Consider the following 14,469-nt stretch of genomic DNA (forward strand, 5'->3'; position numbering starts at 1 on the left):
GTGTCACTGCCTCTCAGAAGAATCATAGAAGGAGAAGAGTGGTTCTCTGGGCAGGGTTGACTTTGTTGTTGGCTCCTCTTAATACTAAAGATGAACTTGATGAATGTCATTTAGTATTTCTGGTATTTGCTTGTACTCGGTTCTGTTGCACTGTTTGTATCTTGTAAAAAATCTAGTTATTAACTCTGGAATCTCCATAAACAGACTACCTAAGAATGTGCAGGTCATGTAGGTGAGAGACAAGAATTTGGGGCCGGAGGCTGGTTTGAGTTTCTAGATGGACCAATCACATTTGGTTGCCCAAAGGTAAACAGACTGTGAAGAGAGCAGGGGGGGCAGAACACATTGACCGAAATCCATCGTTTTTCATTTATGTGCATTCATATGCAGGTAGCTCTTAATAGAGAATAGACAAAATGCAGCCTGGCACTAAAAAAGTATCACTTTTTATGTTTTGTGTGGAGAAACGTTTAACTTGTGTGATAATAGAAACTTATCGAAACTAAACAGAAGGCCAACTTGTCATTTTGTCATCAGACGATGGCCAATGGGCTACGAGATTATTAACTCTGTGAACACACAGGTTTCATATTTGATTTTGATATATGGTATATACAGTGCATACAATTTGAACACAACTGTGTCCACCCTATGTGTGCATCATGGGCTGCAATACACTTACTAAGCAGCTTGTCCACCAAAGTGCACATGCTCATTTAAATTCGCAGCAATTTCCAACATGAATGCATAATGTAGCCCCCACCTCGATCTCTTTTAGTCTCTCATACAAACACACACACACACACAGACACGCACACACTATACACGTACATGAACACAGAGTCTGGAAGGTTTTGTGTGTCAGGTTTGCATTGTGCGGCAGGCGAGAGCGAACTCACTGCTCCACTGTAACAACAACAGTTCAGGGTGTGGGAGAGAAGCAGAGTAAAACAAAATGAGGGATGGTGTGTGTGTGTGTGTGTGTGTGTGTGTGTGTGTGTGTGTGTGTGTGTGTGTGTGTGTGTGTGTGTGTGTATTGGTGTGGGTTGGACTCACATAGCCACCATATTCATTATCCCATGAGCCGCCACATTATCACCATCCACACACACACACACTAAACACACGTATAAACAAAACAGGATTTTAATCACTAATTCGCTTACTCACCACCTCTCAGACACATCCCACAGCTTTACACACACCGCATCCCACACATGCATGCACACAGACACACACACACACACACACACACACACACACACACACACACACACACACACACACACACACAGACACACACAGACACACACACACACATATGGCTGCCTCTCACTGTGCTCTTGTAGCTATTAGGTTAGTATCATTAAAGCTCTTCAGGCTAATTATCCCCCCTGATGAGCCACAGGTCTCTATGGGGGAGATCCAGCGTGATTGACTTGGCCTGCACTTCTCAATGAGCCATTAGCCTAAACAGAAACACACACACACATTCACACGTACAGTACTGTACACACACACACACACACACACACACACACACACACACACACACACACACACACACACACACACACACACACTCACACACTTGCTTGTGCTAATGTAAGCCAGCTCCCCATATTCATTTACATCCTCGTGAAAAGACCTGTCAGCTATTAGGAGGAAAAAGTGTATGATGGAGGCGTGAGTGTGAGCGCGTGCGTGTTTGTCACTTTTCCTCTCTCATGAGCCAGGTGCCACAGGGGAATGCTGGGAATGTAAGCTGCTGATGAGTGATGGCGACAGTTTGCCCGAGAAACAGAGCGATGGAGTGAGATAGAAGGATGGAGGGGAGCAGGGGGGGGGGGGGGGTTGATGCCTTGCGTTTACTCTTCAGATATTGCACCAACCGCTGATAAGCACTGTCACACCCGAGGAGAAAGATTTCCTCCCGTGGATCATCACTCATTTTAATTCCCTCATTAATCAGTTCATGCCGCTGCGTTTGGGCAATTGAGGGTGATACTTGTTTTCGGTGTGGGCTGAGCGACGCATGCCTGAGTTATGAAACCCAGGAGAGACAGAAAGAGGAAGGGAGGACGTTTAGAAATTGAGAAAAATAATTTACAGTGTCTTAAAAACAGGGGGCGAGGTTGGAGGGAGAGGAGCAATGGTTAACTATTAACAAACGTTAGCATATCTTAGCCGACTGAGAAGTCTGCCACTCGGAGATATCTGTAATACGTGTGCGTGTTTATCTGAAGGGTAGAAACAACAGAAACGGAAGCAGGGCAGCTCTGTTGAATGTTTTTCATGGCAGAATAATCCCTCTCACCACCAAGGTCGTCTTATCTCTGCAGCTTCTGATTGTGTTGGTCTATTCAAATCTTAGTGGGAGCTGAGGAGGGTGCATCTGACCTCCGCTGGCCAAAACACATTGTGGTACTTTGAATACAATCTGTGTTTCTAGAGAAAGAAAGAATTTTACATTTCGATAGAAAAACAAGGCTGTAGCATAGTTTTTATTTGTACACTTTTTTGAATGATAGCCAACAGCATGCCGCTCGGGAGGATCTGGTCTTTATGGCTATGTTCTTTCAGTCATTTGACCTTTTTGGTCCAGGCCCACATATCACAACTGCTATTGGATGGATTGTGTTGAAACCTTGTACGCACCTTTATGGTCCTCAGTCACTGACACCTACTGAGTTTGAGGATCTCCTGACTTTTCCTCTGGCACCGCTGTGGCGCTGACATTTATGTTTTTTAGTGAAATGTCTGGACCGTCGTTGGATGTGCTGCCGTGACATTTGGTTGTGATATCCAAGGAGCCCAGAGGATGAACTTTAATCACTTTACTGATCCATTCACGAGGGCCACTACGTCCAGGACTTTGGTTCATGTACAAATACCTGCAATACTGACGACAGATCAACGGTTGGCAAACATTATAACTGTCAACCTGTTAGCACTGTCATTGTGAGCATGTTAGCATTTGTTTGTCTCTGTACTGTATGTTGGGCCCTGTGATACACATGGTGACCTCTTCAGGGTGTGTTGGCTGTGTTTGGCTCTAGCTTCCCCCACGACCCTGGATGATGGTGGATGGATGGTTACATGGATGGATGGATGATGGTGGAGGGCATATTAGCATGCTGACATTAGCATTGAGCTCAAAGCACCTTTGTGCCACAGTACTGCCTCACAGAGCTGGAAATGAGGCCTTAAACACTGTTCTCAGGGAACTTAAAAGCAGATGTTGGTCCATCACCTCTCCACTGTTTATCACTGTTTAACTTCATCAAATGGCGTGCACTTGTTTTAGCTGCAGGGGAAATAAAAAGATGAGCTCCAGCTATAAATTGAAATAAGAAATGGGGTGTGATGTCTGCAGAAGCACATAAGATAACTCCCAGAGTGCTGGTGGAAATAATTAGGGAGACGCTTCATATGTCTTTAGCCGACTGATAAATCAGGGGAGACATCACACCGGGAGGTAGACCACATCCAAGTAACCACAACAAACTGCATATAATTTAGGATTAAGTCCACAAAGAGACAGTAAAATCCTCCCACAGGATTTCAGGCTTGTTGTATTTGGTGTCTTGCCTCAGGGGAATAAGTGAAGTATCTATTGTATCTGTTACAAAAGCCAACAATTACAGACACAATAGCTGTTAAATAGATATCAGCCAAATCCCCCAGAATAGTAAACAATGACTCTCCAAATTGAAAAAAAAAAACAACACAAACAGCAGCTCCAAAAACCCACAGCAATTAATATCACACTGTGGCATCACAGTTACCAGAGTCAGCCCCTCGGTTTGTCCTCTGACTCCCGCTGAGGTGGGAGAGGGAGCAGGGGAGAGGGGGTGAGGAATGGGAGAGAAATGCTGAGAACAGATGGCAGGGTCGCCCCTATATCTGCAACTGCACGGGTGATTATGGACACAGCTGTCACTCACTTTGCATGGAAGTGTGTCTGTGTGCGCACATGTGTGTAGGTGATTTTGGGAGTGTGTGTGTGTGTGTGTGTGTGTGTGTGTGTGTGTGTGTGTGTGTGTGTGTGTGTGTGCGACCAACTCCTCTGTTCCACTGTTCCTTTGTGTCTCTGTGTTATTCCGTTTGATCCACGTGTTTATTGCTTGAACACATTTTTGCAGACGTATTGACGAGTTCACATAAAACCCTGAAAAACACTTTAGGATTTACATCACCTGTCCACACAGTCATGAGCAGAGCGTTTCTTTCTCTCTCTCCTCTCACACAAGGACGTCTTGTTTATTTATGATTGGGCTTTACCTCCATCTAGTGGAGATCTACAATATTGCTGCACGACTGTAATCGGGGGCAATATTTGCAAGGTGCCATATTCCAGTGCAGAGTCCACGGTCAGGCTCATTCTGTGGATACGACTTTGTTACGACTGAAATCAAGTGGTTCAATCCTAAATAACATTTCTATTATTTGCAAAATGGCAACCATGCTTTTGAAAACTACCATGAGTATCCTGCTGAACTGAGTTTAAGACCCAAAAGATCAAACTTGAATGAATTGATCTCTTTGGCCAGTCAGAGGAAGATGTGAACATAACAATGACGGACAGTGTTACTACCTTATAAAGTTGATATGTGCTGCTATGCGCTCCATCGTTCACCAGATGATAACTTGCATTGTCCGTCCACTGTTGTAAAAGCGTTTGTCGGGGCCTGTTGCTCAAAACATTAAAATTGAAACCAAAACAATGGGCTAAAAGACGCTAAAACACTCTGAGGTGTACTCCAGAATTTGATGGTGATTCTCATTCATCATTCATCACGGGTCATTAATCCAATTTATTATTTCAAAACAACTGATCGGAGGATGTTGTCCTCCAGGAGGAGACAGCCACAAGATTTAGCGGTTTTGGTGTTCAACATGTGGAACAAACAAATGTCCCCTGTCACGTCTAATTCCCTCCCAGTGTCACACACACAGCGGCGCGTGTGGAGTTATGATGTAGTGGGAAAGAATCAGAGCCAATTAGCAGCAGCTATTAGCCAGCTGTGGAAAGGGTTTACTGAGGCAAATGAGGAAAAAGGAGCAATCAGAGTTAAGGGTGCAGTAAAAACCATGAATAAAACATGAACAACATTTTATTTTATTTTATTTTTATTTTGAGAGTAGGATATATTTGTCATTCCGATTTTTTAAATTTTTACTGGAAGGGTGACCTCTATAAGTATTGCAATATTCATAACAATGTCTATATTTAATCAGGGATGAAGTTAGTCCGTGCGGCCTCGTGTCGTTGTCCTCGTAGTGGTTGCACTTGGCACAGTCGGTGAGTTGCGGTCCATCACATCTCGGATCCAGTCGTTGTACCGGCACAGCTTGGTGTAGACACTGGGGTGAGCTGGGTCTCTGCAGCCATGTCTGAACCACTGCACCCCCTGCAGCTGGCCTCCGCACACCATCACCCTGCCGCCATTATCCTGAAGGGACGAGGGGGGGGGGGGGAGAATGAGCTACTCTGTTGTGACGGTTTATGGAAAATGCCTTTAAACAAGTGAGTTAAAATGAAAAGAAAATGCAGTGATACACGGGGGAAGACTGGGGATAGAGAGACTGGGGATTATTTTAAACTGAAGAGAAGTGAGGAATATGCATATATATATAGGGAGAGACGGATATATATATATATATATATATATATACAGTTTCTTTGTGTTGTGTATATACTCACCATGCAGTTATCTGTGTCTGCTTGACCAGCACAGACCATGTGCGGGCTCCAGTACAGGTACTCAGGGAAAGTGTTAATACACGTCTGATCATCCACGACCGGCACGGTTATACACTTCAGACGCTGCTGAGGCTCGTCTGTTTCGGAGAAGGATGAAGTTGAGTCATTGCCCTGATTCTTTCAAACTAAGTACTTCAAATCGTGCTGGTGCGTCATCTGAATATATAACATAAATACAATTTAGGTGTCGAGATATATACACCACCATTACTCATCAACCTGCCTCTCCGTCTCTCACAGGAGCTCCCTTTCCCTTGCCTTCAGCAGGTCTGCGGATTAGTTTCCGTTTTTATGCAGTGCCACTACTGGCACCGGTGCATAAGGTCTAAACCTTAAATAAACACCATTTTCAAGGTCTTCCGCTTTTAATTAGTCTCAATCACTGACTGGGCATTTTGGCAGGCAATTAGAAACTCCTCTGATTAAAGAAAGCCATTTTTTACTCATTATTAAAATAGAGCGTTCATGCCTTGTTAGCGCTGCGGTGACCAGAATATTGATGAGCCGCCGATCAGAATTCAACGTTTCCCGGAATCGTGATGAAAATGTGAGAGTAACAGAGCTTCTTTTTGTATCTTTCCAGTTTATGATAAATGCTCTAAAGAGGTCAATGCTACTTGTTCCAAGGACGTCAATCTGGGTAAGTGTTTTGAAGAGGACATGTGCTACCAGCAAGCATTTAAACAGGGAAGGTTTCACGTATCAAGAGTTGTTTTTAATATTTCAGTTGCAAAGACGTTAAGGTTATTCTTAATAGAAGGTCATATGCCAGGCCAAGGAATAGACTTGTAAACAAACCCCCTGGAAAAACTACAAATAGGGGATTAGATAAACGTGATTCAGTTAGCTTATCCTTAGCAAAGCTAACCGCCTGCAACATGGTTCCAGATTCATAATTTCCTCCTCCAAAAACTACTGAGCCGATTTCCATGACTTTTTGTGTGAGCACAGCAGTGACAAGGTACATATCTCACCCACCTGCAGAGAAATGCCCCTCTGACATCTGTATGCTCAATATAAACCCAGCATAGCATAAAAACCGCAGGGAACCACAGGACTAATTGATCCAGTAATTAAAATGTAATAGAAAGCAAAAAAGTGAATGAGTTTATTTTGTCAAAATATCCAACTGTTGCTTTAAAAGCGGTTCTCAAGGGGAAAGGTTTGTTTGCAATGGAAACCAGGAGCCTTTAGCTGAGATCTCACAGGCAAGCTGGAGTTTAAATCTTTGTTGGACAGGTAATATTTGAGGACTGGATTAGGGAACACTGGTTTATCTTGTAATTGCACTGAAGTCTAATGTGGATACAAGCTAATGAGGTGTAAAAGCCACAGTATAGCACTTTTAAATTCACTTACAGTGATTGGGCCTGGTGGAGCCCCAGCCACTCACAGAGCAGATCTCCCCGGGCTGCGGGCAGCGGCTGGGCAGAGGGATGGACTGGACGTGCTGGTTGAAGCGGGCCGGCTGGGCCAGACGCACCATGGTGAGGCTGTGGAGGGGCGAGCGGTAGGGGCTGTGACGGATCACCTCGGCGACGTGGATGTGCTGCTCGGTTCCTTCCTCCACCGTCACATCGTGGTCTCCCAGGGTAGCAATGGTCCTGTGGGGTCTGGGATGAGAGGAGGTGATTTATAAAGATCTTTGAGGCCTCAGGCAGAAACAGGCCCAGGACTAAGGAACTGTAAACCTTAATCAGACCAGAACAACAGGCTAATTGGTGTTATTTATTTAGCAAGTGGAATTTGCAGTTGTTCTATTAACAGTATCCAGTCTTATTAACACTAAGAACCACATCATTTAATATCTCAACACAAAGACTCATCCCATGACTCCCTGACTGACTCGTCTGCTGACACCAGGCCGATTATCGTGTTATATTCTGCTGTTATTTATTAAAGTGCATTACAACGTGTGCAGTGCTTCATAAATCAATCGTGAGAGGGAAACAAAAAACACACAAAATGTTCTCCTTTTTAATCTCGTCAGGAGAATTGTGCAAGACACAGCCGGAGCTGCAGGCTGAAGGTCACGCAGAAAGACGCTGCAGCAATTGAATTAAACGTCAAGAAAAAATATGCTCGATTTAAATAATACATGGTTGGATTTTAGCAAAGCGGAATATATCAAGCACTTCAGTCGGGTTTCAAACAAGCCCGAATGTGATTTAACTGCGGATATTGGGAGGAAATTGGATGTACGTTAAACTGAAGCACGGCTATTAAGGAGGAAACCTTTTGAAACAACTTTTTACATTTTGTTTCTGAAAATTGACAAATCAAATCAAGTTTAGTTATAAAGCACATTTTAAAAACAACCGGAGTCGACCAAAGTGCTGTACAATGAAAATAAAATGAATAAGAGAGGATAAACATAAAATCTCCAAGAAAGACCAAGAAAATACAAATTCATCAGTTGCATTGAGTTGTTATTTGGCATAAACAGCCACCAGTACCCACGTGGGTGCACAGTCATAGGAGGTCACTATCCACCACTGGTCAATGAGAGCTCCGCTGCAGGACCTTCCTCCACTGTGCAGATACACCTGCCAGGGTCTGGAGTGAGGCGGGCACTCCTTGTATTCCCCCAGGGGAGACGCTCCTGTAACACAACGAGAGAGGACTGAAACCAAAAGACTTTTCTAATGTTGACTTTTGTATATTTTAGACACAATGTGGTAAAGAATATCTACCTGCCAGCCCCAAAGCGAGCACCAGAAGAAGATTCATTCTGTGCCTCTGTTGTTCTGTAACTGACGACTTGTTTGATCGGTCGCTTCTTTATACCTGCAAACTTTTTTTCAGGTCAGTGGGAGGAACTCGCTGCTTTATTACCAGACAGCTTCATTTCCAGTTTGGCTGTAACCTTTGTGATAAACTGAGGAATTTCAACACGTCCATGATCAGCTATAAACCCTGTTTCCTGTGACCTTTTATTCTTTTCCTGAGATATGATGGTATATGAAATACATTTGTGAGGCTTATGAGATTTCAGTGTTTGTGGTTTGGGGAAGTTTATGTTGTTTTCATAGCGACCTGCTGTGCACAGCTTCTGTGGGGCTCCATTAAAACCACTTTTATGGTCAGTCTGTGTGAAACCCTCACTCTACAATAGACAATTATCTCACGGATGAATTCACACTACAGCTTCTGAAGCAATACAAAAACTAATAATGAAAAAGATAAAGAGTGGAGATATGATTCACTCTGCTGGGAAGTTTCCATTAAGTTAATGTTTTACAACAGTGTTAATACATTTGTTAATATTTCACCATGACGCAGTTTTAAAAAGGGCTGTTTGAAAATATCACAGATTACACAACTCTGAATGCTCCTGTTTGAAGACTACTATGATTGGAAATATGTTGTTGATAAATCATCACTTTTAAATGGTTTCTTAATTCATTGAAGAGCAAGTTGTGGATCTCAGGCTTAAGAACAATGGACACTTGCGAGTAAAAAGGCAATTTGGTGTCAAATTAATAGTTTTGTTGACTGAAAATAGACAAAAAACCTTATTCGATTTTGGTGGTCAAAGGTCAAGGGTCAAAGGTCACCGTCACTCTGATGTCACAAAACAATTTTTTGGCTATAAATCAAGATCAAGTTGTGTCAAATTGGATGAAATAATGAAGTGCTGACATTTTACATTTGAAAAGGTCAAAGGTCAATTTCACAGTGACATCTCAATGTTCTGTAAAATATGTGTCGTTTTATTTATTTATCACAATCGACCATATTTCCTGAAACTTGATGTTTGGTAGAGACGGTCATTCTCGTTGATTCTCTATTTATAAAAGGTTGGTCAAAGAATAATTATATGTCATTTTATCCACCTAACGAATGGGTCATTTACTATATTCATGTGTTTGACATATGGTTGATACATTGGCTAAGTTGTGCTAAATACAATAGAATAGAAAATAATAACACAGGGTCAAATCATTAGTAAAAACAGAAAGGAGGAGTGGACCCACAGCTTCACCTGGTGTCACCATCGAAAGAGGATGTTTTTCCTTCCATTCCAGAGATAACGTCTTATCAGAGCAAGAAGCAAAGTTTTGCAACCAGCAGATTATGACTGACAGCATCAAAATGACCCTGTATTTCCGTTTTCAACGTTAACAAGCATGTATTTCATATGTGACGTTTGGCGAGAGAGAAATACCTGACAGCAATTTCACACAGTCTCTCATCCATATCATCTGTTCAGAGTGACAACAACAAACGTTCAGCCTTTGTAGGATCAGTTGAAAGGAAATGATAAAGTTAAGGTCATCATTTCTAACAGATCCCACTGTGGAGGAAGATCTCCAACAGGAGGCGGAGTCTAATATTACCTACCCACTCTGATTGGAACAACGAACCAATTCCCTTCTCATCACCGATTACCTTTCTAAATATTAACGATGTGAACATGTAACACAATGCATTGCAAGAAAGTACAGATATGTGATAATATATAGAGTCAAAGTGAAAAGTACCTGAAAAAAAGTCCAAATACATGAAAGAAATCTGCTGAAGTATCATAATGAAGTAAATTAACTTTGTTAAATTACACCACTGTCTGGCTGTGACAAATCTAAAACCATTAGAATATAGAAATCCGGGTCGTGGACAGTTTAATAACATAAATGTTAGAATCCAGTTAGTTGAATAAAGTCAGATCAGATCTGTCAGATTTCCTCCTCGCTCACAACAATGTAGAAAATGTGTAATTCTTCAGTTGTGCAGATTAAATCAAACTGGTGTCAAACCAGATCGGTTTATTGTTCTTAGTTGAAAGAAAACTTGTGCAATTAATTCTGATATGATAGATGAATCCAGTTCGAACAGAGCTGCAGAAACATGGTCCTGCGTGTTGCACTGATTTATTTCTCTTCATGAGTAGAAGTACACATCGATAATATTCTTTTTGAAGTATTGGAATATCATGGTGCTTAAAATGCATGCAGATGTGAGTTTGTCCTATGGCTCTCTGACACAGCACACTTCTTTTGTACAGCTACACACAGTGATACTTGAAAGCAAATCTTTTGTTTGTGTCGGCTGCAGCTTCAGAAGAGGCCACATGTTGTAGACGTATGCATTAATTAAAAATCAGAGCTTGTCAGAATCCACAAAACAAACTTCACACAGTCTTTGTTTTTGTGATTCATCTCTGTCGGTTTTCTCTGCAGTTTACATGTCTCTTTTCATCCATTATTAATTGCGACATGGGCCTGTGTCCGGGGCGCTGCCTCAGCCCATGAAAGTCTGACGCCTCATCGCAGATTCACACAGATGTAAACACGTGATCCTTGGCATCAGGGAGATAAAAGGAAATTTGACACAAACAGGAGAACAACTGACTCCATCAATCGCATAATAAAAGTATAATGAATCCACCAGACACCAGTTTGTTTGTATAAATATATTTATTTCAAGATAAGATACAAATATTTTAAATTTATTCAGAGGTGGAACTATGAGGACACAAATTCACCAGTAGGTGGCGATAGATCATAACATTATTAGTTGTTCTCCCCATTTTCCTCAGTGCAAGCTTTAAGGTGTTTATTTAATACAGTCTTCATTGTGTGGTCGTCGTCATTTTCCCGGGTACGTTGTTTGTGAAGATGCTGTCTGGGGTTGGGATGTTCGGGTGAGGTGAGACCAAAGGCAGAGGTCAGATTGTCAAACGACGCTGTAGCCTCTCTCCTGGAGCGTTAAAAGTTTCAGTCACTGGAAATCATTTGTTTTTTTTACTGCTGGGCGTAGAAGAAGTGGTAAAGCTGGTCATGTGCTATGTTGGCGTAGGTGCTCACAACCATGGAAGTATCCAAGTAAATATTCCTGCAGGTTGCACACAGAGAAAGAAGAGTTTAAAATGTGGATCATTTCATTTTCATTTTCTGCATTAGGTCAATGCGCCATTTGGGAAATCTCTTACTTTGCCTTCTCCTCCAGCTTCATGCCCCTGATGCTCTCCAGGTATCCACTGGCCGTGCTGATGGTGTCCTGATAGAGGGACTTGACTTTGTCTGTGATTTTGGTCAAAGTCCCCTCCTCCTCTTCGACCTGCCTCGTCACACGGAAGCCTTCAGCACCTGAGAGAGGGAACAAACGACAATAAATGAGTCAAAGTCAAATGGAAAACATAGATCTATTTCTCTATCTCTTTCAAACTGGAAAACACTTACTGAGAGCGAGGAGCGCGACGAGCACGGCAACGACCAGCAGCTTCATCATGTCACTTGTATCTGTGAGGACAGAAAACAGTAACATTTAGGGCTCAACTCTTTCTATCCACTAGGGTGAGATGTTCCTCCACTAAAAACAAAACCCTTTCTGACCTTAAACATGCAGCTTATGTCAAAAACATCAACCCTCTTTGAGCTCTATGTTTACTTGTGCACTGCATTCACGCATTTTAAGACGTTTACACCCTGAAAATGAAGTGAAAGTGTCCGTACTCACTCTATTCCTCTCCAGAAACGAAGCTGAGGCCCTGTTGGCCCGAGTCATTTATATAGGAGAGTAAATGTGTTGACTTGTCGCTCCCAGAGCCAAAGTGCACTGTGTGGGAGATAAACCTGGACTGTTGTCAGGTTTGTGTTTGTGGGACCATGTGTCACATTGTGTCTTGATAAAAACAGCATCAAAGGGGGATTTAAACGTCGTCAGGAGTCAGACATTTAATCTGGTTTGATTTGTATGAGGAGAGGGATTGAAGGTGGTGGGGGGGTATTCTTAATACACTGTGATCAATGTTGTTTCTCCATTGATTACGTCAGTAGTTCATTAATGTAGCACACTCATCAACCTTACAGAAGGAGGGACTTGCATAACAGAACGTGATGCATTCGTGTCCGAGTCCTAATAAGATGGTTCCAAGTCTAGAGGGTGATGAACACGTCATCCGGGCTAATTCAGGTTGTGACATATTAAGGCCAGCTAGATAAGATTTGTCGCGCCACAGTTGGAAGGAAGCTACTTGTTCTGTTTCTCTTTCAGCCCTCCTGTGAAATAAAAGCTCACCTGATCTGCTGTGACACAGAATTTACTGGCAAAGTTCCTGGTGAAAAAATAAAACGTTTTTTTCCCAAGTGATGTTTCCGGTATTTGGGATTTGTACATATAACAATTACTAACAATAATAGTATTGGATATACCTCTTGCAGATTCAGTACCTTTTTATTTAAATCAACTATTAAAAACCCATTTTTACAGACATGCCTTCAAGTGATGTCCTCTTTATTTTATTCTTTTTATTTGTAATTATTTGCTTTTATGTAATGTCATCTTCTTCTTTAGATTTTTACTATTCCTTTACTTGAAAACTGATTTAATGAGATCCTGTCTTCTTTTTGCTTTTATTTATTTATCGTTTTTTTATCATTGTGAAATAGTTTTTGCAATCGCCTCTGATTATCCAGTATCTGCTTAGTTTGCCAGTACTAGAAGTAGTAGTGAGTACTTTGTAAACCCTGGTTTTTAAAGCTTCTGTATAAATAAAGCTACTAGTATTAGTAGAAGTAAGATTTATTGTTGTTGTAATTAGTAATTTCGTGTTTTATATCCCATCCAAAGAAATACTTTTTATTTTATTAGTTTTACTAGAACAGTTTGTTCTCTGTTTGTTTGTTCAGCCCTGAGGTTTGTTTATTGATGATAAATATTTGTCTCTATAGTTAATAAGTGCAAATGTTTCTTTCCAGGGAAGAGTGAAGGTAATCACACGTTTGTTTTCAGCCAAAGTGGCACAGTCCCTTTTATTTAACCCATTACAACAGAAATCATTGAAATCATCACATTATTAGGATGTGTTGCTCTGTGACTGGTTAACATCTTTTCAATGACATTTGTATCTACTCAGCAGAAGTCTATGAACTTCACAGCTCGCTGCGTCAGCGACGGTTTAGTCCGAAGTCTTTTTGCTGAGTAATTTTCTGTGGCAAGGCGACATGTTCCCCAGAGTCCTGAGTAAACATCCCTGCAGCCGGTCACGTGATCCCGCCTCACATGGCGTGTTGCCTGTGACCCCAGAACTTGGGTCGGGCTGAGGACAGCTGTGGTCAGCGTCAGAGTCAGAGCTCGCAGTTTGGATTCAATCCAGATGATTCAGTGCTGTGATGGGTGTTATTGCAAAGGTGATGATTAAACAGGGTAAAGCCGTCAGTGCTTATACAGTTTGACACATTATCCCATCAGCCCCGTGCTCTTTGTGTCACGGACACTGTCACTGAGCAGTCGGGGTATTTGCATCTTTAATCAAACTGAAGCGATGCAATCACTAGAATGTGTGAAATGAGGCAGACATTAAAAAGAAGTGGTGCTCTTGCAACACGCCACCATTTCAACTGATCTGCCCACAGGGAAATAAATCTCGTACCACTCAACATAGGAAACGCTTCAGTGAGTTTTGTTTCAATGAAATTACTGTAACAGCGCTGAGAAGTTATTAAACTGTCTGCAGCACCTTCTTTCCAAATAAATAACACTTCTGGAAGAATAGTTGTGTTCTTTAACACATTAGTGATTTTAGGATTTAATATAGTAACGTTCAAAATAATATAATTGGTAAAAATATGTGTTATCATCTGTAATTAAGTGTTTTTGTCACTCATTTAAAGTTGTAATTGCATTTTTATTTGATCTCATATACAGTTGTTGGAGTTTCTGTTGCTTAATTGAAATGCATTTATAGAATTATGTACCAT

At 41.7% G+C, this 14,469-nt stretch overlaps 2 protein-coding genes across 2 annotated transcripts; both read right to left on the reverse strand.

Annotated features, from left to right (window-relative positions):
- Positions 1-5,066: 5,066 nt before the first annotated feature.
- Positions 5,067-8,509, reverse strand: LOC117776979 (trypsinogen-like protein 3). The gene is made up of 5 exons (XM_034611420.1): positions 8,461-8,509; positions 8,228-8,369; positions 7,127-7,380; positions 5,708-5,844; positions 5,067-5,456 (listed from the first exon to the last, which is right to left on the reverse strand). The coding sequence occupies exons 1-5, from the start codon at positions 8,495-8,497 to the stop codon at positions 5,250-5,252; spliced, it is 777 nt and encodes a 258-aa protein (XP_034467311.1). The 5' UTR covers positions 8,498-8,509; the 3' UTR covers positions 5,067-5,249.
- Positions 8,510-11,173: 2,664 nt separating this feature from the next.
- apoc2 (apolipoprotein C-II) lies at positions 11,174-12,319 on the reverse strand. Its single transcript, XM_034611424.1, has 4 exons — positions 12,227-12,319; positions 11,950-12,009; positions 11,700-11,856; positions 11,174-11,602 (listed from the first exon to the last, which is right to left on the reverse strand). Exons 2-4 carry the CDS (start codon positions 11,996-11,998, stop codon positions 11,512-11,514), a joined length of 297 nt encoding a protein of 98 aa, XP_034467315.1. The 5' UTR covers positions 11,999-12,009; positions 12,227-12,319; the 3' UTR covers positions 11,174-11,511.
- Between the last annotated feature and the right edge of the window lie 2,150 nt (positions 12,320-14,469).

This window comes from Hippoglossus hippoglossus, chromosome 16, assembly GCF_009819705.1.
Source record: "Hippoglossus hippoglossus isolate fHipHip1 chromosome 16, fHipHip1.pri, whole genome shotgun sequence".
Lineage (NCBI taxonomy): Eukaryota > Metazoa > Chordata > Actinopteri > Pleuronectiformes > Pleuronectidae > Hippoglossus > Hippoglossus hippoglossus.